Raw genomic sequence first — 27,814 nt, forward strand, 5'->3', positions numbered from 1 at the left:
CATCAACAGCCAAGTTCTATCGATTATCCTCTATATGTCATGTCTCCACTCCTATTACCACCCTTATCACCTTTTCCCTGAACTCATATAACAGACTGCTGATTTCATTTCCCTCAATCTCTCAGTTTTCTCCTCCATCCATCATACAACGGTCAACATAATCTGCCTATGTCTGACCTTGCCATTGGTAGAAAATATGTATATATAACATATATTTAAAATAAAATAGACATGTATATACACATATACATTTTTTTGACCTGGGAATTTAGGATCCTTCACAAACTGGTTTCTGATGATGACGATGATGACAGCTAATATTTACATAGTGCTTACGATGTGCCAGGCATTGTGCTAAGTTTGATCCTCTCAACAACCCTGAGAGGTCAGTGCTATTATAATCCCCATTTTACAGATGAGGAAATTGAGGCAGAGAGAGATTAAGTGACTTGCCCAGGGTCATACACCTAGTAAGTGTCTTAGGCTAGGTTTGAACTCAGGTTTTCCTGCCTCCAGGCACAACATTCTATCTATTGTGCCACCTACATTCCCAGATTTATTTTTGCAACAGTCCCTGTCATCTACTCTATGTTCTACTCAAACTGGACTACAAGTGATCCTCTAACTTCATCCTACTCTTTAGGATTTGGGCATCAGTGCAGGCTATTTCTCATGCCTTCTACGCACTGGTCCATTTCTCTACCTGCTGAAATCCTTCAAATCAGGCATTACCACCTCCACTAAGCTTTTCCTGATGTCTCGCCTCCCAACAGAAAGCAACTTCTCCTTCTTCATATTTCATGTCTCTTGTTTGACTTATTGTACTCTACCATTTACTATATTTTTTTCTACATCCATGATGGATCTCCCCCATTAGACTCTTAGCCCCAGGAGGGCAGACATGGTGTATTTCATCTTTGTAGCCTCAGGCCCTAGAACAGTGCCTTGCACATAATTCCTTTTTATTGCTGTTGTCTACTGAAAAGTAAAGTCCCATTTTCACCTGCTCAGCAGCTGACCTCGGGCAAGTCACTTCGTCTGTATGAAACTGTCTCCTCATCTGTAACATGGAGATAATAACACCCTTTCTACCTAGCAAAGTTGGAATAAAGTGCTTTGTAAGCTATAAAGCTGCATAGGTAATATATAAATGCGCACTGTTAACACTATTATTATTATGCCACAAAGAACAGAATTCAGGATCTCTGAACCTAGAATCCTAAACCCTCAATTTTTTTGTGTGTGAAGATCCCAGACCTCTAACAGAATTTCTATCAAAAAGTACAATCTTTCAGGGAGTACAAATTACAAGCCAGAATGGAGCACATTGGGTAGACTGGACAATAAAAATATGCATGAAAAAGTGTGATGCTTGCCATCATGGAGATTCCTTTCAAAAAGAGATGAGACAAACACCAACAGGTATCTTTTTGTAAATCAAAAGTTCTGTGTTCCCTCAATCTTTTAGTCCTCAGTTACAGCATGAATGGTTTCTTGGTTGAATTTGCAAGAGATCAGAAATTCATGCTCTATTTTTACTTGAATGAGGTAAGAAGTCATGAAAAATAAAATTTAAGGTAGGTGTGAAGTGAGACAGAGAAGTAGACAGTTATTTCAGGGAAGAAAAAAGACAAGTGGAGAAGGAAGCAGGATGTGAAAAAAGTACATTCCAGTAAAGAAAACAAAAGTATGATGGAAGGGAAGACGGCAGCTTTGAACAATAGTGAGAAATTGAAGGATAATAGGAAAGTTGGTGCAACGGCTATAGAGGGGGCTGGTTAGCATCAAACTTAGGTGTTAGCTCAGAAAGGTGATTTGAGCAGCAGCATGGTGGATGAACTAAAAGCATGCCAAGACTTAAAATAGGAGGCTGGTGGAGAGTAGATTACAACAGTGTTGGTATTAGAGTGAGGTAATGCACAGCACTGGAGATTTGATTGTAGAAATGGAAAAAAGCAGATGATTTCTAGAGCAGTTTTCAAGGAAAAAGTGGTACTTTGGTGGAAAAAAAGTTTTATCTAGATCATAGTGAAATGTTATTTAAGAATAAAAGCTTGTATAGGAATAGGGATTGCACTTGTTATATTGGTATTGTAAACTCTGGGGAAGGAATCACCTCTTTCAACAAAAGCCTGTATCTTCTCCACAATCCATAGTCTCAAGATTTGTCATTGAGAGGTAAAGTGATTTGATCAGGGTCATGTAGCCAGTATGTGTAAGGGGCAGGAATTGTACTTGGGTCTTCCTGGCTCTAAAGACAGTTCTCTACCCATTACATCCAGAATTCAATGAAGGCATATATTTGTATACCTCCACTAATGTCCCTATCTGTTGGTTTACTTCAGCACTGGGCTCTGGGGTCTCAAAAACTATGCCAGTGGTGTACAAACTCTATCTGATCCTACCTACCAAGATAGAAAGGATCTGAGAATGATGGCCTGTATGTCTATTCTCTAAGGATTGGTCTGGCTAAATTCAGAAGAGCTCATCATCAGGGTAGTTGCAAACACCACCCACCAAGTCATAGATGGGTTGCAGCTTGTCAATATACTGGGAGCAGCCCACCATGGAAAGCAAAGATCCCTAAAGTCTAAGAAGGGATCTGTGCAACTCTTTACAGTTTGACAAAATACTTGATATGCATTCTCTCCTTTGATTTTCACAACCGTTTTGGGGGTAGGTAACTTAGCTGCTTTTATCTTTATTTCGTAAAGAAAAAGAGTTTTAGAAGTAATATTACCTGCAAGGTCACACAGCTAGTAAATGTTAGTGCTTGAGACATGAGCCCGGGTCTTCCAATGACAAATCCAGCCCTCTTTCCTCCATCCCATACTAAGTCAAAGAGACTTAGCACTTTTGTGCTTCATAGGAAAATAAGACATTGCGAGTTGCTCCTTAATTATGTAAGGTAGGAATGGTACAATAGGAAAGGAAGACATACAGGTTAAAGCAGTGATGAGACACTCAATTCAAGCAAACATACCAGGATGCTAGGAGATAACGGACGAATACCAAGGTAATGAAAAGGAAGAGCTACAGGAAGAAGCTGAGTTTTAGTATTCAGAAGGAATAAAAATGGCTCAGTATTAGCTATGGTTTAAATGTCATCATTAATGACCTAGGTTCTTGACTGTTAACACTGCAGGCAGCAGCAACCAAATGAGGGTGGGCATTAATTAAAATGCACAGGATCATAGATCTAGAACTGAACAGGACCTGAGAGGCAATCCAATCCAATGCTCTCATTTTACAGATAAGGAAGCTCAAGTCCACAAACTTGCCCAAGGTTACATAGGCAATAAGTACTGGAGGTGGAATTCGAACCCAAGTCCTCCAACCTGAGAGGCTGAGCTCTTTCTACCCTATGACATTACAACCTAACTTTACATATCCACTATATTCAAGTTACTGCGTTAGATGCTAAGGATATAAAGTCAAGAACAAAACATTCCTTGCCTTCAAGGAACTGTCATTCTACTGAGAGCTTACATCCAAAAGTAAGTAAATATAAAGTAATACCAAGCAATCTTAAGGAAAGACATGAGAGATCACTTGTATAAAAGCATCACTGGAGATGAGAGAAAAAATGTTGTATATGCAGAACAGCCAGCAAGTCAGTTAGACTAGATGGGAGCAACATGCCCTACAATTGTAAATGAGAATTAAGGTGTTGAGAAAAAAAACCTAATAATTAATCATAAACTATAAAATTAACAAATTAGAAACAAGCCAAATAGAAGGTGCCAATTAAATATCAATCTTTGTTTCTTTTCTTTTCTGATTTCAAAAGAGAATATACTTTCCAAGATTAGGTATCATTGTGAGTTATGTACATACCTTGATAAAAAGGGAGTTCATGCAAGCTTATTAAAATAGACTTCAAAAATTCTCTAAATCACTATTGATTAGAGAAATACAAATTAAAACAAATCTGAGGTACCACCTCACACACATCAGATTGGCTAATATGACAGAAAGGAAGATAACAAATGTTGGAGGGGATATGGGGAAATGGGAACATTAATGCACTGTTGGTGGAGTTATAAACTGATCCAACCATTCTGGAGAACAATTTGGAACTACGCCCGAAGGGCTATAAAACTGTGCATATCCTTTGATCCAGCAACTTCATTACTAGGTCTGAACCCCAAAGAGATAAAAAAGAAAAAGGACTTTTTATGTACAAAAATTTACAGCAGCTCTTTCTGTTGTAGTGAAGAATTGGAAATTGAGGGGATGTCCATCAATTGAGGAATGGCTGAACAAATTTTTGTGGTATGTGATTATGATGGAATACCATTGTGCTATAAGAAATAATGAGCAGAATACTTTTAGAAAAGTTTGGGAAGACTTACATGAACTGATACAAAGTGAAATGAATAGAACCAGGAGAACACTGTACACAATAACAGCAACCATGGACAATGATCAACTATGGATGACTTAGCTATTCTCAGCAATACAATGATCCAAGATAATCCCAAAGGATTCGTGATGAAAAATACTATCCACCTCCAGAGAAAGAACTGATGGAATCTGAATAAATATTGAAGAAAACTTTTTAAAAACTTTATTTATTTTTGGTTTTTGGTCTGTGTTTTCTTTTGCAACATTACTAAGATGGAAATATGTTTGGCATGACTGCACATGTATGATATATATCAAATTGCTTGTCTTCTCAAGGAGTGGGGAAGGGAAGGAGGGAGGGAGAGAATTTGGAACTAAAACTTTTTTTAAAAAATGAACGTTAAAAGTTTTTATTACATATAATTGGAAAAATAAAATATAAAAATGTTCGCTTAAAAAATAGACTTCGAACTGGATAGATAAAGTAGACTTTTTAAAATGAGCAAGTTCACCATCTAGTGGTTATTTGTTGAAACTGTAGACATCCTATCCCTGGGCCTTAGGAACAGGGAATATGCCAAAACAGTAAAACCTTGGTGACAGCAAAATTCCACAAGGTGATAGCTGGAAGAGATAATGAGAGGATATCTTACTATGCTCAGTCAAGTTCTCACACAACTTCATGAAAACAGTGTGGTATAATGAGACACTTAACCTCAGAGTCTCAGGATCCTCATTTCTAAAATAGGGACGATAATATTTGTACTTTCTAATATCATTTATTCCAATTACTTTATTTTACAGATGAGGAAACTGAGGCCCAGAAAGTTCGATGACTTGTCCAAGGACACACCAATAGTAGGTATAGGAGGTCAGATTTGAATATCCATTTGCTATCATGTAAATGCAGTACATTAGACTGGAAAAGAGCCAGATATTTTTAGATAAAAATTAGCAAGAGTAGATGGGCATAATAACAAAAGCTGGCTCCTTAATATAAGAAATGACTTTTCCGTTATAAGTATCTCATTCACAGGTATCCAGATGGAAGCCATCTGCTATGTTATGGGCAGATCTAGAACCCAAGTACTTAGTGACTGGTTGCCCAAAATTATACTGAGGGTCTCACTCTAATTATTTATATCCACTCTCATAAATACTAATACTATTTTATGATTTAAGAGTACAGTACAGATTTAAGGATACAAGTTTTGCAAAAGACCTCAAAAATTATTGTCTCCCTCTATATATGATGGCACATCATGCAGAGGTAGCCACAGAGTGACTGCTCTTTTCAAAATGCTCTTGTAAGGTTATCCTCCCACTAAAGGGATACTGGCCAACTCCAGACAAATCAAAAAAAGGCCACCATGTTTGCTTTTCTTTTTTCCTACCTCGCCAACCTCTCTGCATCAGAAATACTTGGGGCGTGTTCCCACCTGGAAAGAAGATAAGCAGCTATCTAAGCTAAGCTGCATAGATTGACTATTCGGGGATATGACAAGTCCCCTCTCAGCAGATCTCTGCAGAACACTCCTACCTTGCAAATTTTTCCTTATCCCCAGAGTTTTGAACATCACCATACCTACAAACAAAATAGGGTAGTAAATTCAAAGGAATAGATCAAAACTAGAATGTTATTGCAAAGCAGAAGGCTAGAAAATGCTTATGTGTGGAAATAAGACATTTGGCAGCAAGAAAAAAAGTCTTAAGGCAGAAAGAGAAGTGTAAGGACTGGGACCTAGGATTTCATTGGTATATGGAATTCTCTTGTGAGGAAATTTCCTGTACCAATGCAGGTCGGCACAATCTCTTCAAGTTCTAGTCTTAGAGAGTTGCCTGGAGCACTGAGAAGTTAAGTCACTTGCCCAGGGTTTCAGTCAATATGTATCAGAAGAAGGATGTGAACTTAGGTCTTCCTGGTTTCTAGGCTGGCTCTCTACACCAGCTACCTATAAAACAGAAATAAAAGGAAAAAAAATAAAAGTTAAGTCATTGAAAACTCGGCTCATTAGTAGAAAATTTTTTCCTTGGAGACATACCAAGTGGTTCCAAACAAGTCTTAGACATCATCTACTAAATGTGAATCCACTGCCAAACTAAGAAATGCTCAGTACAGTTTTTAAAATGATGCTTTGGTTACCAATATACATATGTATGTAGGGGTTAGACAAAGTGATCTCTAGGGGCTGCTTCTAAAAATCTATGCATCTATGAGTATGTACGTATACTTGCATGTGCCTTTAAAATACTCCTGTTATGCAAGGAATTAATAGGCATTGGGTGTGGTTTTTATTGAGATTTCGATTTAAATATTGTACCAGACCAGAGACAGGTCATGAGCACTAGAAAGAAATCATTTGATATTTCTTACTTTAAAATGTGCCCTGTTTTGCTTAAATGTGTTCTGAGACATTAAGCTCTGGTACAGGGTGAGATTTTCCCAACTCCTGAATCTTCATCTGAGGCCAGAATGCAAGAAGTGGCCAGTGCTATAACCATGTTGTTTTACCAGGTCTAAGCAGATGCAGAGCTTTGATCAAAAGAAGAGTTTGAACCTGCAGAATTTCTCCTCAAACAGGCAAGTTGAGGTTGAGAAGCCAGCTGTGACTATGATACTGCCAATTGCAAAAACCTTATATGGGATTTTCCATAGACCAGTGTCACTAAACTGCAATGTGATTTTTTTTTCTTAACTTTGCCATAAACCAAAAGAAGGAGGAAGAAGGAAGCCACAGAGCTGTGGGCAATAAGAATATAACTTAATATCTCTTTTTTTCTTATTAAGCTGGAGAGATGTTCTCTGGAGCTAAAAAAAAAAAAGTCTGAATAGCTATTATGGGAGGCATTGGCAAGAGCTTGCCAGAGGGGATCATAGAGCTACATTTATGTGCCTAAATGTCTTGTGATCTTAAGAAAAGTCCAGATTGCATTAGAAGGTGTTTGGAGAGAAACCAAGTATTAAATTAGTAGTGATCAATAATTAGCTGTGATTACTGCTAAAAGACACTAAATAAGAACCTTATTTTACCTGTTATCTTTCAATCTGATAATGCATTTGTAGCCTTCTTTAAAATGCCATTGTTAGACAGGATTAATAGCCTTGCTTTATTGATGTAGCAAATCATTCTTTTAGAGGAAAAAGAATAATTAAGTGGTTAAGTATGCCATAGTTATTGACTCAGTTGACTGTGCCTACAGACACCAAGATCTTATTAAATGGTCACGCTCAGACACCATCTTGTCTGGTGGCAAGTTATCTGAATGACTTGTGGAAAAATTCTAGTAACTTACCATTAAATTTGTTTCTCTGAAGCTATTTGTTCCCTGCCAGATACTAGGGTATGCACTCCTATATTGCTCAGTTTTGAAAGGGTTTTCTGCCCTACCTCAGATCTCTACAGTTACCTAATTCACAAAAGAGGCCTGGTGATCTTGCCTTTCATCTCAATAAGGGACCACAGAGCAAGGCCCTTTCTAGTTGTCCTAATACCCTTTGAGGACCAGAAGGGTGGAATTGAGATATCTGAGAAATCTGCCAAGGTTTCATTAGTGGGAAAGTATTATAATAAAGTTATAAGGGACAATTCTTCTTTGGTGAAACAAAGGTAAACTGTACAAATTGGATTTTTTTCCCCCAAAGATGAAAAGTTCATCTCTTTTTACTGTTATATCAGATAAATATATAGCTGGACCACCGGGGGACAGGATGTGTGGTCAAGTCAAGATAAATGCTGTGTGAGAATGCAAAACTGAACTGATTCCCTTGGCAAGAGGCTAGGACCAGGGAATGATGTTTCATGAAAGCGAATGTGGGTAAGGCTGCCAAAATTCCCACTAAGCTTTGCACATGAATGTGCACGTCCACCAGCAACACAGGTCTGTGTCCTTTCTATGATCCTCAGAATTACCAAATTCAATGGTTGGAAGGGGCGTCAGCAGCCATCTAACTCAACTCACACACAAAAGGAATGGCTACTATACCAAATGCAACAGATAGATATCTAGCCTGTGCTCAAAGACCTCTAAGGAGCAGAAGCCCACAGCCTATCTTGACAATCCTTCCACCTGTTGATTCCAAACCAAAATTTGCTTCTTTACAACTTCCACCCTCTGGCCCTCATTCTGCTGACCCTGAGCTCACACAGAACAAGGCCAGTCTCTATTCAACATAAAAATCATTTAAGTACATGAAGACAGCTGAAACATCCTCCTCTCTATTTCATATTTCCTTCTTCTGAACAGCTCCAGATATCCCAGGCTGCCATATTGTCCTCTGGTTGCCCAAATTCCTCTCTCTTCATCATCTTCTGTGGGAGCCCCACGTTCCAACTCATATTTCGCTCATTTTCACCACTATCACCAATCAAAACTCCTATTCCCTTAATTCATTTCAACTAAGGGTTGTGGAAACAAGTCACTTTGATGCTGGTGAAATTCAAGCAGGTGGGGGAGAAATTTTTTGGACCAAATATTTCCCTTTATATCATATCACTAAGCTTATTTCTACAGAGGAAGAGGGCTAGAGTTTGTAAATTCTTTTCTCTCTCCCCTTTCACAGCCAAGTCAACCCCCCTCCTTTGCTCCTTACTTCACCAGTATCTTGTCCAAAGCCAAAGCTCTGACCAGGCATGTCAAATCTCTGATCCTTTAAAACATTAACTTCACCTTTATTCATCCCCAACCCCCCTACTCCCCCCAACCAGTTAACAAACTTAGATTCTACCATCTCTACATCTCTTAGTCCATCGCCTTCTCTCCACTCACACCACAGTCATGCTAATTGAGGCCTTGATCACCTCTCACTTGGTGAGATCTTTTACTAAGTCATCTGGCAACAACCTATTAATTATTTTCCTGAGTTCAAGTCTGCCCCTTCTCCAATCCATCTTCCACATAGCAGACAAATGGATATTCTTAAAGTTTTCATCTGATCGTGTCATTCCCTAAACTGCCCACTGTCTCCAGGATAAAAAACAAATCTCTCCATGTGATATTTAATGCCCTTCACAGTTTGGCTCAAACCTATAGTTCAAGGCTAATTATACATGATTTTCTCTGTCATGAACTCTATGTTTCAGCCAAACCACACTACTCAGTGCTCTCTCTATCAGGACATTCTATTGCTCACCTCCACCCTCCATGTTTCAGCATGTGCCTCAGATGCATTCCCTCATCTCTTCCTCTTGGAAGCCATAGTTCTCTTTGGGGCTTAGCCCAAGTGCAACCACCCTCAAAATGCCTTTCCTGACTCCCTCAGTTGTTAGTTAAGTCTCTTTGTTCCATGACTCCAATCCAATCATTATATATGTGTGTGTGAACATATAATTTACATATATATAGAGAGAGAGACTAGAATTCTACAAGCCAAAATCAAACTTACTGGTCTATAATTCCTAACATACACGTAGATATCTGTCTATCCTGTTTCCTGATATCTCTGCCATTCTCCAAAATTTACTGAACATTACCAAGAATGGCGGTGAATTCCTTTAAAGTGCTCTCTTACTATATCTTCACCTAGATGGGCTATGATTCCTTTTATGCCCTTTTACTCGACCTTTTTCATTTTGAAGACCTGGCTTTTTGGAGAAAATTAGAACCATGCAGGATATGGGTAATTCTGGATTCTTTGTCACAGCTGATGTTTTTGTTCTTCCAAGTTCAGACACAGGCATGCAAAAAACCACCGTCACCATTAACAGCATCACTACCTACCCTAAACTCCAAGTCCTTCCCCTTCCCTTCCATTCCCAATAAAAAGCCCCTTTCCTTATACTTAACATTGTTGCAAGCTTCAGCTCATTCTGGAATCTAACCTTTTAAATGCTATTCTCATAGCTTTGAGACATGCTTTTGAATTATTCCTTGCTGATATGACCGTCTATCCATCTTGTCCTTCTCACTAGGTTATTGATGATTTTATAGTTAGAATTTTATTTCACAAAAATTCATTCCTTATGACCTGTAATCTTTTTTAGACTCTCTGGTCACTGTATCATACCTACTAGTTTAAATTTTAAAACTCAGCTTTCTTAAAGTCTAAGGTTTTTTTGTTTGACTACTCCTATGGTCCCTTGGCTTGTAATATAGAGTGCTGGGAACAAGGGTTCCCAGAGGATACCAGGAGATACTATAGAAGACTATGAATCAAAGACAATTCAAGGAACAGAGCTGGATCTTCAAGAAGTCAAGAATACCCCTTCGGCAAATCACCCAGTTTTAAAAAGCAAAGCTGACTCCTTTGGACTTAAAGAACCAATATTGGCAAGCATCAAGGACTCTCCATAGAAACATCAATCTTCTCTTGATGACAGTTTGATGCTTGGCCCTTTATGTCAATGAAATGCAAATGCGTCCTTCTAAATTGCTACTACAGAGGGCCGCATCAGAATTCCCTTGGTCATCTTACTTGGGTTTTATTGAGCAAGGATGTAATATGTTCCTTCTGGCTTCTTGGGTTCTAGAAATACGGAAGTTTTTTCCCAATTCAGGGAATTTCCTCCTTGCTATCATGGGAAGAGCAATAGGACTGATGTCGAAGGACTTCTATTGACTCCACTACTTATGACCTGTATGACCCTGGATATGTCACTTTACTTCCTTTGTCCTCAGTTTCTTCTTTAGAAAGAAAGGTTTTCATTTCTTCTGGCTTTAAATTCTATGATCCTATGACTCTGCATATCACAGAAGCACCTAGCTTCTGACATTCATTCATTCAACAAGCATTTATTGACTGCCTCATGGAGGTGTGCTAGGTTCTGGGATGGGGAGGAAGGTGATATGGGTAACATGATACAGAGAGGAATAAAAACTGGCCCCTTTCCATAAAGACTTTGCCATTTTTGAAAAAAAAAAAAACCTTCATACTTGCTAACCTTGCAAATTCAAACCTACAAAACAGCAAACACTGCAAGTATTTTTTAGTCAGATACAGTTCATAATTGCATAGCTTTAAACCTAGACCAGAAACATTTAGAGACTGACTCATGAACATACTGGAAACTTATGAGATTCTATGCTTTTTTTTTTTACTAAATTATTTGATCAGTTTATAGCGATTACCACCGTGTCATTTTATTGCTGACACCGGCCCTTACTGCTAAAGGTCATTCTCCATCTCTGATCCTCATTCCTTGCAGGGGAAAAAGTATAAATTCTTGGACACCAACAATCATGATCTCCTGAGATCAACAAGTGTTATCTAAAGGAAAATCATGTCAAGAAGGAATTGGTACACAATTACTTGTGGTAAGAATTTTCTCTCAAAAACAGCAACAGAAAAACAAAAAGAGGTATATATAGATGGATGCTAATTTTCAAGGCTACTTTGTATATAGAAATAAAAGATTCCTCACCAGTATGCAGTTATATATTACAAAATTTAAGTGTGCAGATACACACATTTTATTGAAATTTTAAGAATCTTTCATTGTTGAAAAGTTATATATTTATTTTGACTGGGAACTACAAGATCTTCAGACCAGATGTCGATGTTCTTTTTCACATCTTTGATTTCACCCAAATCTGAGACTGTGCTCCAGTGACTTAAGTGGGGGATCCCTTACCCAAGCATGTATTTTAAGGAAAGGGACCTATTCAAGATATTGCACTAAGAAGGCTTTCTCTACCAAAGACAGTATCTAAAGAAAGGCAAATGCTACCAAGGCATCCTCAGATGACCTGTATTAAGAGATATGATCACCCTGATTTCCATAAGTCACCCCAAAATAGCACGCTCATTATATCAGACTCATCCTCCTACCCCATTATAAACAGCTGTGAGATGAAATCTGTTCCACTGGCAAAAAGAGAGAAGGGAGGACTTCAGTTCATTAAAGGACAGAAACCTGCTGCTTTGGGTAAAAAGAAACTAAGCAGGCTATGGATTGGTATCCAGTTATGAAGGCTGCCATAACAAAGTCCATGGAATGTTCATAACCTCAGTAATGAGATATTCCCGAGTTCTTTAGGGAGCTAGAATCGGAATATTGCTCTTGGGATTACCACCAGCAGATCAACTAATACTTAGGCAGGTCAGCTCTGGACTGGGGGATGGGCATTGAATGTGTGGTCAGAAGATGGATGTTTGAGATCTCACTATGCCACTTACTGGCTGTGGAATCTATGAAAGTCACTTACTCTTGGTATCTCAGTTTCCTCATCTGCAAATTGGAGGTAATAACATTTAATATTAATAAATTGGAGGTAATAGTGGAGGTAATACTCTGTCCACCTCATGTGGTTTTTGTGGGAATGAAATGAGACAATGTAGATGAAAGAAACTTTTTAAAGCACTATGTAAGTGTTGGGAGCAACAGTGATAGCGGTGGTGGTGGTGGTAGTAGTAGCAGCAGCTTAGCCCCTGAAATAGAACACACTTAGCATTCCAAATTATACTTCTAAAGCTTATTTTTTTTTTAACAAAGAAAGGACCTGATCCAATTAGGACTCCTGAGTTTAGAGAAGAATGCACAGAAAGCTTATTTATGTTGATTGTCTTTGACAGTGTTCTCTCAGGTCCCCTCATTTGGCTCATCCATTTCTTGAGTCCATAAATGGCCCTGTCTGTCACTGAGATGGGGGTGGGAAAGAGGAGAAGAAGAGGAAATCTCTTACCACAGCTAAGTGTAAGGCTACCTATTTGCAGACCTTAACAAAACAGTTTTTGTCTTCTCAAAACTTCTAAATTTGCTACCAAAACTTCAATAATAACTAGCACTCATATAGCACTTACTATGTGTAGGGCACAGTGCTAAGCACTTTACAAATGTTGCCTTAAAAGATCTTCATAACCTTGAGGACTACGTGCCTTTATGAACCCCATTTACAGAAAGTGAGGCAAACAGAGGTTAAGTGATTTGTCCAAGATCATATAGCAAGTACAAAGTCTGAGGCCAAATCTGAGCTCAGGTCTTCCTAACCTGCGTTGTTAGGAAGGGAGGGCCACCGTTGTGCCGCCTCTTTGCCATAAAGTTCCGTGAATGATGAAGTTATCCTCCATCATCTCGCTTTTCTATCCCAGCAGAAACAGGTATTTAAAAAAAAACATACCTATGATTCCATTGACATATGGAACTACCAGTGAGGAATTTCCTCTACCAGTATTGAATATCACCTTCTCCTCAACTTAAAGTCTCAGAGAGCTGCCTGGGGCACTAAGAGGCTTAGGTGACTTGCCTAGGTCCTCACTGCCAATAGGTACCAGGGGACAGACTGGAGCTCCAGGTCCAAGGCCAGTTCTCTACCCACTGCACCACACTGCCTCTCCTAAATAAAATTACATACTTTAAGGAATACATACATATAAGCCCAACAAAGTTAGCTAAAAATACCAAAATGCAATTTAATTATAAATGCTAAGGCTCAAACAGGGCGTAATACTCCACTTTAAAAGTCCATGTTTTAGACAAATTGCCATTAATATCAAAAAAGATCTCTGTTTATAAAAGACATTCCACAAAAGAGTCATGAGTTACTTGACAGCCTGACATTTTATTTGTTGGAGGAAAGCAAGTTCAGTGTCTAACATTTTCCTCATTTTCAAGGGTAGAAAAACATGCCTCCTCCTGAGATATTTTAACTATAATTCTTGACCTTTCTAAAAAGTATAAACAAATGAATCTACTGAATAGAATTTTTGTCAATGAGAACAAAAAACAGCTAATTATTTATCTCACTTCATCTTTTTAAATAAAATAGGTTTGAGGCTGAAGAGCTGTGTCAAGCATTCAGTTGGCAGCCACGTGACTAAACACCAGCCTACGCAAACAGTCTAAGCAAAAAAAAAAAAAAAATGGAAAAACAATTAGAAAAGGGTAATATATCCAAGATGCAGAGAATGAATGTTATAATATGATTTGGGCTTAAACCTTCATTTATGTGTGGTTGTCCTACCTGGCAGGAGAGGCTCGTTTTAAGTATTGAAAAAAAAATAACTCACCTTGAAAATTTGCTGGGGCCTTCACCGTCTTCATCGTCGAAGTCCATTCTGAAAAAGCAAGACCTCTGGTGAGCCTTTATCTAACTGGGTAAAATTCTACCTTAGCACCGGAGCGGGTAATCCAAAATGAGTCCCGGCCTTTGTAGTGCTGAAAATAAAATCACTGGGTTGTCACCAAAGATGTAAAGACAATGAAGTCTCGCCACCCTGCCATAGGCACTGGCCAGGGGCAGTGACGTTCAGGGACATTCATTCAGGTGAGAAGAGGTGATATTATAGCTCAGGTCACACTGGACTCACAAGCATGAGTTTTCACAGAAAAATTAAGGCAAATCTCCTAAGAAGGTCTCTGCAACCATACCACAGATGGCTTTGAGTCAGTGTTCACTTGAGAGGTTTTGAAGAGCCAGTGTTTCCTTTTTCCCAACGGATTGGAAGATATCTGCTCTAGATAATTTGTATTGTTACATGTGTGTATAACCTGGATATATTACATATGTATATATATGTATAATATTATTTTTATAATTTTTTTTCAACATCTTTGTATGGATGTTTTATAACCTATACAACTTCAAGGTTTTTTTAAAAGGAAAGTTTGAAAATAATTACTTAAAATAAAAGTATATCAATCCATTGCATGAAAATCCTCAGGCAATACCTAAAAGCTAAGTAAAAAAATGAGATTTAAGGCAATAATTAGCTTAGGATGAATTGAGAAAAAAGAATAATCTGCTTTGACCTGAGTGATTCAAACTGTCTGCTTACTTAATTTAATTAGTTACTTAAACTAATTTGTCTAGGCCTTTACTTAATTCTATATGACAAAAAGGAACAATAAAATCTGGAAGGTTTTTTTAAAACTGTTATCAATACAGACTATTATAACCCATTATTATTTTAAAATATTTGGTTTAACATACATAAAGTACACATCCAAAGCCTTATGAAAGTTAACAGAATAATAATTCAGAGTGCCTCTGAACAGGTAGGTTGTGGCTTCTTGGGAGAGATGCCCTCACCTGGAAGTCGGGGTGGGGTGGGGTAGGGAAGGATATCACAGGCATCACTAGGAGTAAGGCAAAAGTCACCCTGAGCATGCAGTCAGTAACAATGGGCCCGCCTCTCTTCTCCCTTCCCAGCTCAGTCTGCCCCCAGAGGAGAAGGAATCGTCACTTTATGGAACACAGAGAACCAATTTGAGGTTGTGAATGTAATCAATACCTCCCTCCCCCCCATATACTATGTATCATTAGGGAAGAAAGATAAGATCAGGGGATGCTCCCTCTTTGGGGAAAGCAGAGACTTCACAAAAAGAGTTGTCCTGAAAAAGCGATCACCTCTTACTAAATCCAAAGGGGAACTGCCAGGCCCCTTCCTGTCTCATATCCATGGTGTCTGAAGAAGACAATGGAGATTTAATGAAGAAGGCCATTCACTACAGACAGACCAGGTGGGAACAGCCTTCCTAGCACAGGGCAATGGAAGAGATGGGAGATGCGTATAGAAAAATGATGTTTTACTCTAAAGAACTGACGGAACAAACTTGAAACCTTGGTGAAGGGCAGTGGACTATCATTAATGGTGTTTTCCAGGGGGAGCAGCTGTCGTTTTGAGGTTCGCCTTCGTTTCCTACATAACGGCCAGCTCTGTTCCCATAAACTCTGGCTTTGGGCACGGTGGGTAACTGAAACAAGGGTCACACTAGTCTAAAGAGGTAAGAACAAAAAGAGTTAGATAACGGGTCTGGGCAGTAACAGTGATACAAATAACGTCTGTGTATAGTGATAAAGCATGAAAGGGAGGAAATGAAAGAAAGAGAAGTGCATATACAATCACATACATACGGAGAGCATACAATCTACTGCAAGGACCCAGAAACATACATACCATATGGTGTAACTTAGTGTCAATGATCTACAAGAAGTCAGAACGAGGACTTAAGATAGAGTAAAAGCAAACAAAGAAAAGTTGGAAGAAGTCTATTAAAAAGAAAAGCATTATGAAAGTGGTTACTTGTTTAAAAATGTGGCCAGACAGGATTTTTTTTTAAAGCGAAGCTATAGTGAAAATAGTTTATACTGCATGTAATGGTTGTCATCGCTGCTGTCATCAATGCTTTGCTGAAAACTACACTTCACTCAAAGATATCAGCAAAAAATAAACAAGTAGTTGTCTTCAAACAAAAATACAGTAGAGATATACTGCCCTCCAGTGGTCATTATGGGAAACTGAAGCCTTTACATCAAATGAGGACACCACTTTAGAGCTAGCAAAAATGTACCAAAATCATTAGAAAAATAGATGGCACTGCTAAACTCTAAGGAAAGTTGTCTATGAAAGCCTTTGTCAAGGTTTGGTAATACAGAAAGTCCGTTCAACTTTAAAATTGTGCTTTATTATAAACTCAAATGTCTCAACCTTTATAATGTGAGTGACATTTTATAAGAGACTTAAGCATGATATGGTGAGAACAGCTCTGAACTTGGAACTTGGAAGATCTGCATTTGAGTTTCAGTTTAACACTTACTAGCTGTGTGACCCCTGAGCAAGTTCGTTGGACCTCTTGGCCTTTTTCCTCATTTGTAAAATGGGCATGGTAATATTTGTATTAATTACCTCACATGGTTATGAGAAAAATATTTTGTAGACCTTAAAATGCTCCATAGTTGTGCTATTATTGAAATGTCATCTAATACACAGTGTTAATATATATATGTCATGAATAATAATCATATAAATTTTAAACTAGCCCTGATAGAATTATTTTTGTATTTTAGTGATATTCATCCTCAGTCTCCACAATTAGTTTTTTTGAAATGCTAAGGCAGCTCCATATCCTTCTAAATTAGAAGAATGCAGCTCTTTGCATTTGTATTGGAATGAAATGTTACAGCTTGAGTCCTCAGTGTGCTCAAGTCATCTACGATCCATTGTCGGTATAAGCAAAGGACAATACCACTACCTGGACCCAAAGTTCTTTAGATTCGTCAGAAATCCCAGGGAGTCAGACTGAACTATAAATGGGAAAAGAAAATGCAGTGTCTCTATCTTACTAATGGATGCAGGGTGGAGGCTGAAGTCAGGAGATAACACAGAGTTTCTAAATCCTCCAAACAACTCACCTGTAACCAAAACACGAGATTGCCTATTCATACAGGGCAGAATGCATGTCAGCAATACAACAGAAGCAGCTCACACAATAGGACAAAGGATGTTTCAGAAATCTGTTGGCCCAGATAGTGTCTTCTGCTTCCACTGAAAATTTTTAATTTTTAAAACACGACAAAAAAATGAGCTATGCTTATTTCCTTGGCTCTAAAAGGTCCTAATAAACCATCCTTCACTTTGTCTGTCTTTTTAATATGTCTTTATAATTCAGAATGAGCTAAGATAATAAAGTCAATGAATCAAAATGTGACTTTTAAGTCTTATTTTATTCAACTTAAAAATGCAATACAATTAATGGATGAGGTTGGCTGAAAATGTATTGCCTCACTCCACTATTGATGAGAATGAACTTTTCCTTCCCCCCAAAATTGGGCAAGGCACTTCTGGGTTGAAAATTAGTCTGGGGAGACATGGTGGATAAGGATCTTTATAATTATTGTTGTGCAATAATGTATCACTGGTTATGGCCAAAGAAAAGAGATTCTACTGATACCAGAACAAAAAACATGCAATCATGGATGTTTAGTTTAAAGTAATATCAGTAACAACTGTAGTTTTTAATTCTTCATGTAATTTGCCACTGCAGCAAAGAAAGAATCAAAAACAGTTTGATGTTTCTATAAAGCAATGATAAAATGCCTTTACTATGGTATATATTTTCAATGTTTGAATGAGCTCATTTGCAAACACAAATCAAATAAAACATTTCAGCAAATGAGTGCTTAAATTGGGTATATCTATTGGGAAAGAAACCTCTAATTTCATAGTGGTGGAGAGAGGCTAAGATCTGCAAGCTCCCAAAAGGGAAGGGTAATAACCAGACATAATTGTGATGAAATTAACTTTTTTTAAAAAATATCCAGTTCTTCATCTGACACCAAGTTGCAATGAAGCTACCTCCAACATAGGCATCATCCACTGAAATTAGAAAGGTTGAGAAAGGACATTTTAAGTTACTTGCATCAATACCTTTCTAATAAGTCTATGAGGAGTCTAAAATTGATGTACCTTCACCAGGTCTTCTAAATGGCAAACACAGGGATGCAAATGGTTTGTTTGCACGAGGTTCTCAAGGTCAAAGCACTGTTCGAAGTATAATCAACCCTTAGTGGCAGACATGGATAATCCAAATGAGAATAAACATTTCTATTGGCTTGGAAATCCATAAATAAATTACTAAGTCACAGCACGATGACCAGGCAGAAGAACAGTTAGGAGTCTTGATCCTGTCTGTGGCTCAGCTTTTCCCTGTTTCTCCTTTCCATAATGGAAATGCACCATCCCCTCAGCCTAATGTAAAACATTAACTAAGCATAGATTTTTCTCTTTTCTCTCTCTCATTGTTATTTATCTGAGTCACATGCTTCTCCGGAATGGAAACAGAAAGGTAAGTGACTAAGAATAAGGACTTAAGAATAAGGAAGCTTGGGTTCTAGTTGCAGATTTGCTACCATGTCACTTAGAAAATTTCATGTCTCTGAGACTCAGTTTCTTTAGCTGTTAAACAAAAAGATAAAGTTTTATGATGTCTGAGGCCCCTTCCAGCCCTGATATTTTATGATTTAGACTCTTGCTAGACTACAGGCTGTATTAAGTACTAAATATATACATTAACACACTGAGTCCTGGGGATCAGAGCTATAGGACTACCTTTTACCTGAGACCATCTCATAACAAGGCCTGTGAAGTATTTAAGAAAGACAGGCAGTGAAGAATAATGGTAGTTACAAGATTGGAGGCAGAATGACCTGGGTAGAAGACCCACCTCTGACACATCTGGCTGTATGAACCTGGGCAAAGCAGCAAACCTAAATGCCCCAGGCAACTCTAAGACCAACAGAACAGTTGCAGATGTGCACTGATAGAGGAAGGTTCCTTAATGAAAGTTCCATATGTTGATGAAAATACAGCTCTGGATGTCTTTAAGATAAACTAATATCTCTGGACATTGAACAATATGCTTAAACCACATCCCACTTCATGGTGAATCATGTTAGGGCAAGACTGTCAATAAAGGATTTGAAAAATCAGAGTAGGTTAAAAAAAACTCAACAAAATTTGTTGAAGATAAACTCATATAGGGGTGCTGGCTTGTTTAGGACAGCTTTCCTATTAGACAATGAGGCTATGGAAAACTTATTGAAACAGAACTTTTAAGAGCCTTTTCACCCAAGTTTCACCAAGTTCACCCAAGTCTGGCCTGACATAGAGAAAAGGTAGGCAAATGTAGCCAAGAGTCATAGTAAAGTATTTAGTCCTAGGGAAAAAAAATTAATCATGAACCTATCAATCACATAAATTATCAATCACATATTTATCACATAAAATGTGACAAAAATGAGGCAATTGGGATCTACCATTATTCTATAAGCTAGTTCCATCTTGGGCTTTCTCTTCATCATCTTGAGCTGATTCTCCCCTTGATTCCCTTTGTCTTCTCTGTCTGCTTTTCTCTTCATCTTTTGCTTTTTGGTGGGGAGTGCTTTTAAGGAAAAATAGAAGTTAGGTCTCAGCTACTGCTATAGCTTTTTAAGTTTAACACCATGGCCAAGAAATGATATTTCTATGACCTTATCAGGTTAAGGGGTTCAAGTCTTTTCAACTGAGTGACTATGGAATGGTCAGTGATACTACACTAAATCAACAAGCAAAGAGGGCAATCAGGAATTAGGGTTAGGTCACCAGATTGGTTCAGACTCACAGGTGCCAACACCTTCCTGATCGGGGGTCGGGGGTGAGGACTGAAGAAGAAGTGATGCTGAATTAGTGCTGCACTGACAAGCTGTGTAAGTTTAGGCAAATTACTTCTCTGAGCCTCAGTTTTCTGATCTGTAAAATGAGAGAGAGTTTGACTAGATGGCCTCAATGGTTTTTCCCAATTCCAAATCAACGATCCTATGAGAACTCCAACATGTGAAGAAGGCAAAAATCAGGATTCAGGGCATCAGAACTAAGAGAAGTAAAGGAAGCAGCCAACTTGGGCTCAATAGACAGATCGCCAGCATAAAGGTGAGCCCTTAAACAGCTGGCTGTAACAGGTGGCGCACACCCACCCGGGCCCATCCTGCCCACCTACGACCTGACTCTGGTTCACAGGTTAATTGTGAGCAATCCACCTACTTCCCTGACAGGGCCCTGAATGAACTGCATTGAAAGTGTTCCCTGCCTTCAGACCTCATCATCAACCTCTGCCTCTCTGACTGGAGGATGGAGCAAAAAGCTCCTCCCCAAACCTGCACTTAAGGAACATGCCCAGACCAGCCATCTCTTCATATCCCAGTCGGCTAGACTTTGCTGGATATCTCCATCATGGCCCCCATGCTTGGTACCTTCCCTTCTCACCCTTTTCAGCTCCCTTTTGTCTTTTGTGTGTTGTCTTTGCCCATTAGACTATAAGCTGCTTGAGGGCAAGGCCTCTTTTTTTTTATTTGTATCCCCAGAGCTTAGCACAGTGCCTGGCACATAGTAGGCACTTAATAAATGTTTAATGTCTGACTAGTGACTGGGAAGAAAGAGAAAAAAAGCAATTCTTCTGCAGTAACCATAAATGAATTGTGGATAATGGAGAGTTAATCATGCCATAAATATTTTCACTTATTATTCATTACCCAGATCATCTGATTAACATACCTTTTCCACAGAATTAAGACCCAGAGTGTGCTTGAAGCTTAAGTTTGATAATACTTTAGTAGCTTAGCAATTTTAAAAACAAATGTCTTATATATTCTTTTGACGGAGAACATTGAAATATGGATTCTGAAAGGAAAGAGGTCTTAGGATTATCTAGTGCAGCCCTCTCATCTCACATATGGGGAAATTGAGGCTAAGAGAAGAAAAATTATTTACCCAAGGTCACACATCATAAAGACCAGAGCTAGGAATTAAACCCGGGTCATCGGAACCCAAAAGGACCCTTACAATCTGCAAACCCTATGAAATTGAGCTGCTCAACATTAACTTTCCTGAAATGAAATGAAATGAAACGCCAACAAAGCTTGATTTCAAAACAAAGGGCAGGTATTTGCTGCAGAGGCTTTTTTTCTTGTTCAGCCCACCACAAGCCACACAAAGAAATGTGAATTAGTCACTGCCTTCCCTTCTGTGTTTATGATCAGGACTGCTCATCCTCAGTGAGGTCACTGCAGACGAGTGAGTGCCTATTAAATGGCTTAATTAGAGTCCGGCAGGATGCAGAAGCAGATTTTCCCAAGGACAGAGTTCTCATCAGTTTGGTGTAGAATTCACAATCACTTATATTGGCAAAGTCATGTGCCTGTTTCTTTAACTTACAAAAATTTCAGCATTCCTCAGGCAAACTGCTGAGTTCCCATTCTAGAAGAAGAGAGTACAAAATTGATTTCCCAAACAAGCCCCCAGCATGAAGGCTATCAGGGTTGAGTGACATTTACCAGGGTGAAGTTGACCTTGAAATACTGAAGTTGCTTACCCGGAACGCCTCTTTCCTCCTCTAGCAGGCATGGCTCCTGCCATTCTCACCTGCCCTGTTGCCATGGGGGCGACGGGCAAAGTCACTGATCCAGGGATATCAGAAGCCATTTCTGCAAATTCAAAACAAAACTCCATTAGTTATCTGTGCCAACAAGGCCCCAAAACAAGCAACAAGACACAGGAGTCTCTGGAAGGACTATTAACTATTTCAAGCCAAGGAACTAAGAATTTAGTTATTGAGAAAGTGGTTTAAAGAGGAAATGATCACTTTCAAAGGGGCCTCACATTCAACTCAGAGAGTGAATGGGAAAATCTGACTTTCCCGAGCAGTATGGCTATTGCCAAATGAAGAAGAATCGTAGTGTGTTGCTCGTAGCTATACAAGCATTGGCCAATTTGCTATAAAACTACGGCATCATATTCCTTCAACAAAGATGGTTCCTCTTTGAGAGGAGATTAATTTTCTTGTCTATGGGGGCTTTGCCCTTGGTAATCAGAGACTGAAATAATCCCATAGGGTGCCTTGCAAAAGGTAAATAAAGTGCCTTTGCAAATATATTAATGCATTGTACAAAATCTTTAATTTATACCCAGCAAGTAAAGGATTCCCAAGGAGGATCTCGCATACTGCTTAGGGGATACAGAGAATTAAAAGGATTTTTAAAAATAAATTCTAGTGATGTTATGCAGTCCTGACATATTTTACACATCCTCTCTATGAGAACATGTATATTTGTAAGCAGTACAATTGTTCCTGAGAATGACTTCACAAGAATTTACTTGTATTAGTTCAACTCTCACTCAGGGATATAATAGAAGTGATAGCTTAAAACAATCCATTTCAGAAAGGCATTCAAGGATAAACAAAGGAATCAGTGCCCAAGTTAATAGAAAAATAATATCATGGTATGTTGACAGCACGATACAAGACCTGGGTGATGTGTGCACTACTCTTTGTGTGTGAGATCTGGTTCATTCCTACATGTCCTATTTCCTTCCCAAACAGCAATCTGAAAATGAACCGTGTAACTGTCATCACTTAATCATGTCAAAACACACAACATTTTGTAAATACTGTATGACTGAAGGTCAACTTGAACAGTTCTACTGGAGTCTATCACAAAAGAATGCAAAACCTTAATACATGGAATCTTAACATAAATGTTCCTATAGAACTTTGAGATGGATGAAGACTCCTACTTTTCCCTATTCGTTTTTTACTGGACCTATGACTGCACTGATCCGGGGTGCTCCTGGTGAGGAACTTCCTCTATCCATACAGGTGAATACCTTCTCTGAAACGTATAGTTTTAGGGAATTGCCTGGGGTACTCAAAGGCCAACTGATTGGCTCAGGGTCATATAATCAGAATGTGTCAAAGCCTGGATATGAACTCAGACCTTTTTGACTCTGAGGCCAGCTTTCTTTTCTATGCTATTTCTCCTTGATAGTACTTACTGCACTATAAATATACACTGAAATTTATATTTAAGTAATAATCTCTTCTTTAAGATAATTCCCTTTAATTCCTCACAAATTTGCTTTATTTTAGGTGGCAATAGCTCTACAGCAGCAATGTAAAATCAACAAATAATCTACTAGTTATGTTACTTGAACACCCTTCTGGTGAAAATATTTTATTTTCTAAAAGATGGAATGAAATACATGCTTGCAAACCCAGGATGAAGTTACTGCATCAAACTATTGGGTTGGGTCTAAGATCTGGGGCAAATCTAATATTAATCTAAGTAGTCTATAATCATACTCCTATACTGTCACCTCCTACAGTCCTAAGACCATTCAAATGTTTAACCAATTTAGAGAGTTTTCTGTGGTCAATAAGTTATGCATTTTGGTTATAAACGATTTAACAAGTGAAATCAGCGAAACAGTGGTACATCATTGCCATCAATAAGCACTTTCATAAACATATCCTTGACATTAACAATTAGTTTTTGAATACAGAATTAAAAAATGATATTTGGATTTACGGATCACCGGTTATGATACATCAATGGCAGACTCCTGACCATATTTGCCTGGAGATTTGCCGATGTCATTAAAAAGATCTTCATATACTAAAATGGGATGGCAAAGAAGAAAGATCAGCAGATACAACAAAGGAAGAAAGATAGTAAAGAGGGTCAATGATTTACAAGAGGTAATATCTCTCTAGGAAAAGAGAAAATAAATTTAAAAAAATAATCAGTGTAGAGTTGCTAATACAAGAAAGTCAACCTGACCGTAAAGGTATCACTGAGACTTGGTGGGGTGACTGATGACTGAAATTGGCAATGGAAGGATGTGCTCTATTCTGAAAGAGGAAATTAGATAAAAGGAATGCTGGACTGTCATTATAAGTTAAGAGGACATACTCCTGTGAGGGTATCTACAATCTAGAAGGATAAGTATAGTAGATAAGTATACTTATAAGATACTAATAAGAATAATGAAAAACATTTGGGTGAAGAACAAATCTGGCGTGGGGGAAGTGACAGGAACAAAGGCAATGTTGTGGGCAAAGTTATATTGCAAACCACACAACCGTAAGTACAAAAGGAAGATGAGTTCTGAAAGTAGTTCACAGAGTTGACATGGAGCTATGACATAGTTTTCATGGAAGATTTCAACTTCCCAAGCATCTGCTAGAGAGTTCTTTTTGCTAAAAGCACAGAGATGGATTACATAGTTGATAAATTTTAGACTTTTGCTGATAATTTCATTTTTTAAACTTTTACAAAGGGCTATTTATTTGGGATATGAACAATAACAAAAGTAAGAATATTTCCCCCCCAATACCTCAGGGGCATACTCTTTACTATACTATCCCAAACTCTGGAGACAGTAGGTTCAGATTTAATCCAGTTCCTATATAGTATTTGGTCCTCCCAAGTTTATATCCAAATTTGACCTCTTTCCTGGGTCCCTGTCTTAGCTAGAGCAGGGTTAAGGGGCATCATTGATGGGCTGGCTGAAAACACCTGCACGGATTCAACTCTCAGATAGGAAAGGCAAAGGGAATAAGAATTTAGATAGCACATACGATGTGTCAGGCATGCTAAGCATTTAAAATATTGTCTTATTTGATCCTCGCAACTACCCTGTGAGGTATGTGCTATTATTATCCCCATTTTTCAGTTATGGAAACTGAGGCAAAAAGTGATTAGGTGACTTGCCCAGGGTAACACAGCTAGTAAGTATCTGAGGCCAAATTTGAACTCAGGTCTTTTTGATTCTAGGCCAAGCACTCTGCCCATTGAGCTACCAGCTACCTCTAAATGGCTCTCAATGGCTCATTCTCATGACCTTTAAAAATCACAAGATTGTAGCCTTCAATTTCCTTCACCAGACAATACATAGCAGGAAAAAGTCACCTGGAGGAGACATCAGACCAATCATTTCATTCTTCAAAGGGAGCCTTCATTCTGTAACTTTGGGTGGGGCTAGAACCAGTAACTGTGATTTTATTCATGTAGGAAACTCTCGGGGGAGGAACTCCCTCCACCAATGCAGGTCAGCACTTGGTCTGTAACTCATAGTCTTAGAAAGTTGCCTAAAATACTGAGAGGTGAAGAGATTTGCCCAGGATCACACAGTCAGCACATATCAGGAGCAGTATTTGAACCTAGTCCATTTCTGGCTTCTAGGTCAGTTCCCTCTCCATCATGCCACATCCAGGATAAGGAGACCATGAACAATGAACTCTAGAAGCAGATCGTGATGATATCGTAGTCATAGAAGACTTCAACTTTCTGGATATCTGCTGAAAAGCTCTCTCAGCTCAAACCACTTAAATTTCATGACAAATTTGGAGGAACTTGTTGCCTAATTTGAAACACTGGGAATATGAAGGGGAATTTGTTATGCCGTTTTAGAGTTCATGGTGAATAAGGAGACATAGAGGGCAGGACAGGGTCACAATGGTAGAGAGAAAGATCACAACTGCCAAACATAAAACTTCTCCTAAAAATGACCACAGAAAACACCAAATAGAATTCTGAGTAAGAAAGCCAAGAAAAAGTCACATTATGGGTTGCAATTCCAGTACAGAGAGAAGCAGTCACAGTCATAAGATAACAGGGGCCCTATAGGTGTTAAGCACCAAGTGTAGACCAGGAGACAATGACCAGACCTCTCTGCTGATCACACAACACTGGAAGCCTATAGGCCATGAGACTGAGCTGTGCCAGTCATCCCCCTCAGAAGTGAACAGAGCTCACAAAATATAAAGTCAAAAGTCAAGAAATAGGCTGGAAAATCAGTAAAAAAAAAAAAAAAAAAAAAAGAATCTGATCATGAAAATCTGCTTTGATAACAGGGAAATGCAAGACACAAACTCAGAACAAGACGATGACCTGAAAACATTTACAACCAAAACCTCAAAGAAAAATATAGATTAGACACAAGCCCAACAAGAATTCCTAGAACATAAGCAATTTTTTTTTAAAAAAGCAAAAAGTTTTAAATTCAAATAAGAGTAGTAGCAGAAAATTGGGAAAATAAATGAGAACTATGCAGGAAAATTATGAAAAGAGATTTAACAGTTTGGTAAAAGAGGCACAAAAATACTAAAGAGAATAACTCCTTAAGAATCAGAATAATCCTAATAGTAAAAGAGCTACAAAAATACTGAAGATAAATAACTTAAAAATCAGAATTCATCAAATGGTAAAAGAAGTACAAAACCTTCTTAAAAATTATAATTGGTAAGGTGAAATCTAATGATTCCATCAAGACATCAAGAAACAATAAAACAAAATCAAAAGAATGGAGGGGGGAAGGATGTGAAATATCTCATAGGAAAAACAGTTGACCTAGAATATAGACCAAGGAAAGATAATTTAAGAATCATTAGACTATCTGAAAGCCATGATAAAAAAAGAGCCTAGACATCATATTTTTAAAAATTACAAAGGAAAATTGCCCAGTTATTATGGAAGCAGGAAACAGAGTAGAAATGGAAGGAATCCACTGGTCATTTGCTTACAGAAATCCCAAAAGGAAAAATCCCAGAGCTATGATAGCCAAAATCCAGAGCTCCCAGGTCAAGGAGAAAATGCTGAAAACAGCCAGAAAAAAATAATTCGAATACTGTGGAGCCACAGTCAGGATCACACAAGAATGAGTAATTACCACTATAAAGGATCAGAGGACTTGCAAAGTGATTTTCAAGAAGGCAAAGGAGCTGGGATTACAAACAAGAATAAACTACCCAGCAAAACTGAGTATATAATCCTGTAGGAGAAAACAAATGGGCATTTAGTGAAATAGAATTCTTCCAAATATTCCTGATGAAAAGACCAGAGTTGAATAGAAAAACTGACATTCAAACACAAGACTCGGGAGAAGCATGAGTGAAAAATTAGAGAATTTATCAAGGTTAAACTGATGACATTACTGTGAGAAGATGATACATGTAATCCTTAAGAACATTAACTTCATCAGAGCAGTTAAGAGGAGCCTCCTTAAACAGAGGGCATAAGTGTGAGTCTATTATGCTAGAATGCTCTCAAAATAAGAATGGAAAGGTGAGAAAGAAGGAGAAAAGGGAAGGGAGAGGAAGAATTGGGAAAATTATTTTCATAAAAGAGGCACACACGGAAGAGTTTTTACAATGGAGGGGGAAGAGGTGTGTGTGTGGGGGGGAAGCAGTCAATGCTTGAACCTCACTCTCATCTGAACTGGCTCAAGAAGGGAAGAATATACACACACAGGTATAAAAAAAATCACCTTAGACAAGAGGGAAGTAGGTGGGAAAGAGGTAAAGAGAAAGAGGAAGCAGTGATCGGAGGGAGGGTAGATAAAGGGAGGCAGTGGTCAAAAGCAGATAAGGAGACATAGCAGGATACTTACCCTGGATTTTCATAGGATCATAGAACCAACGATTTAGCGTTCGAAGTGCCA

The 27,814-nt window shown here is 38.3% G+C and overlaps 1 protein-coding gene across 2 annotated transcripts in view; it reads right to left on the reverse strand.

Moving 5' to 3' along the window:
• ARNT2 (aryl hydrocarbon receptor nuclear translocator 2) overlaps positions 1–27,814 on the reverse strand; it is a 260,460-nt gene that overhangs the window by 172,447 nt on the left and 60,199 nt on the right. For both annotated transcript variants that reach the window (XM_036737135.1, XM_036737136.1), the window contains exons 2-3: positions 21,909–22,020; positions 14,291–14,338 (exon numbers count right to left, since the gene is read on the reverse strand). In XM_036737135.1, the coding sequence (XP_036593030.1) occupies positions 14,291–14,338; positions 21,909–22,020 (160 nt within the window). The remainder of the gene's footprint in view (positions 1–14,290; positions 14,339–21,908; positions 22,021–27,814) is intronic.

The sequence above is a fragment of the Trichosurus vulpecula genome, chromosome 8 (genome assembly GCF_011100635.1).
Source record: "Trichosurus vulpecula isolate mTriVul1 chromosome 8, mTriVul1.pri, whole genome shotgun sequence".
NCBI classification, from domain to species: domain Eukaryota; kingdom Metazoa; phylum Chordata; class Mammalia; order Diprotodontia; family Phalangeridae; genus Trichosurus; species Trichosurus vulpecula.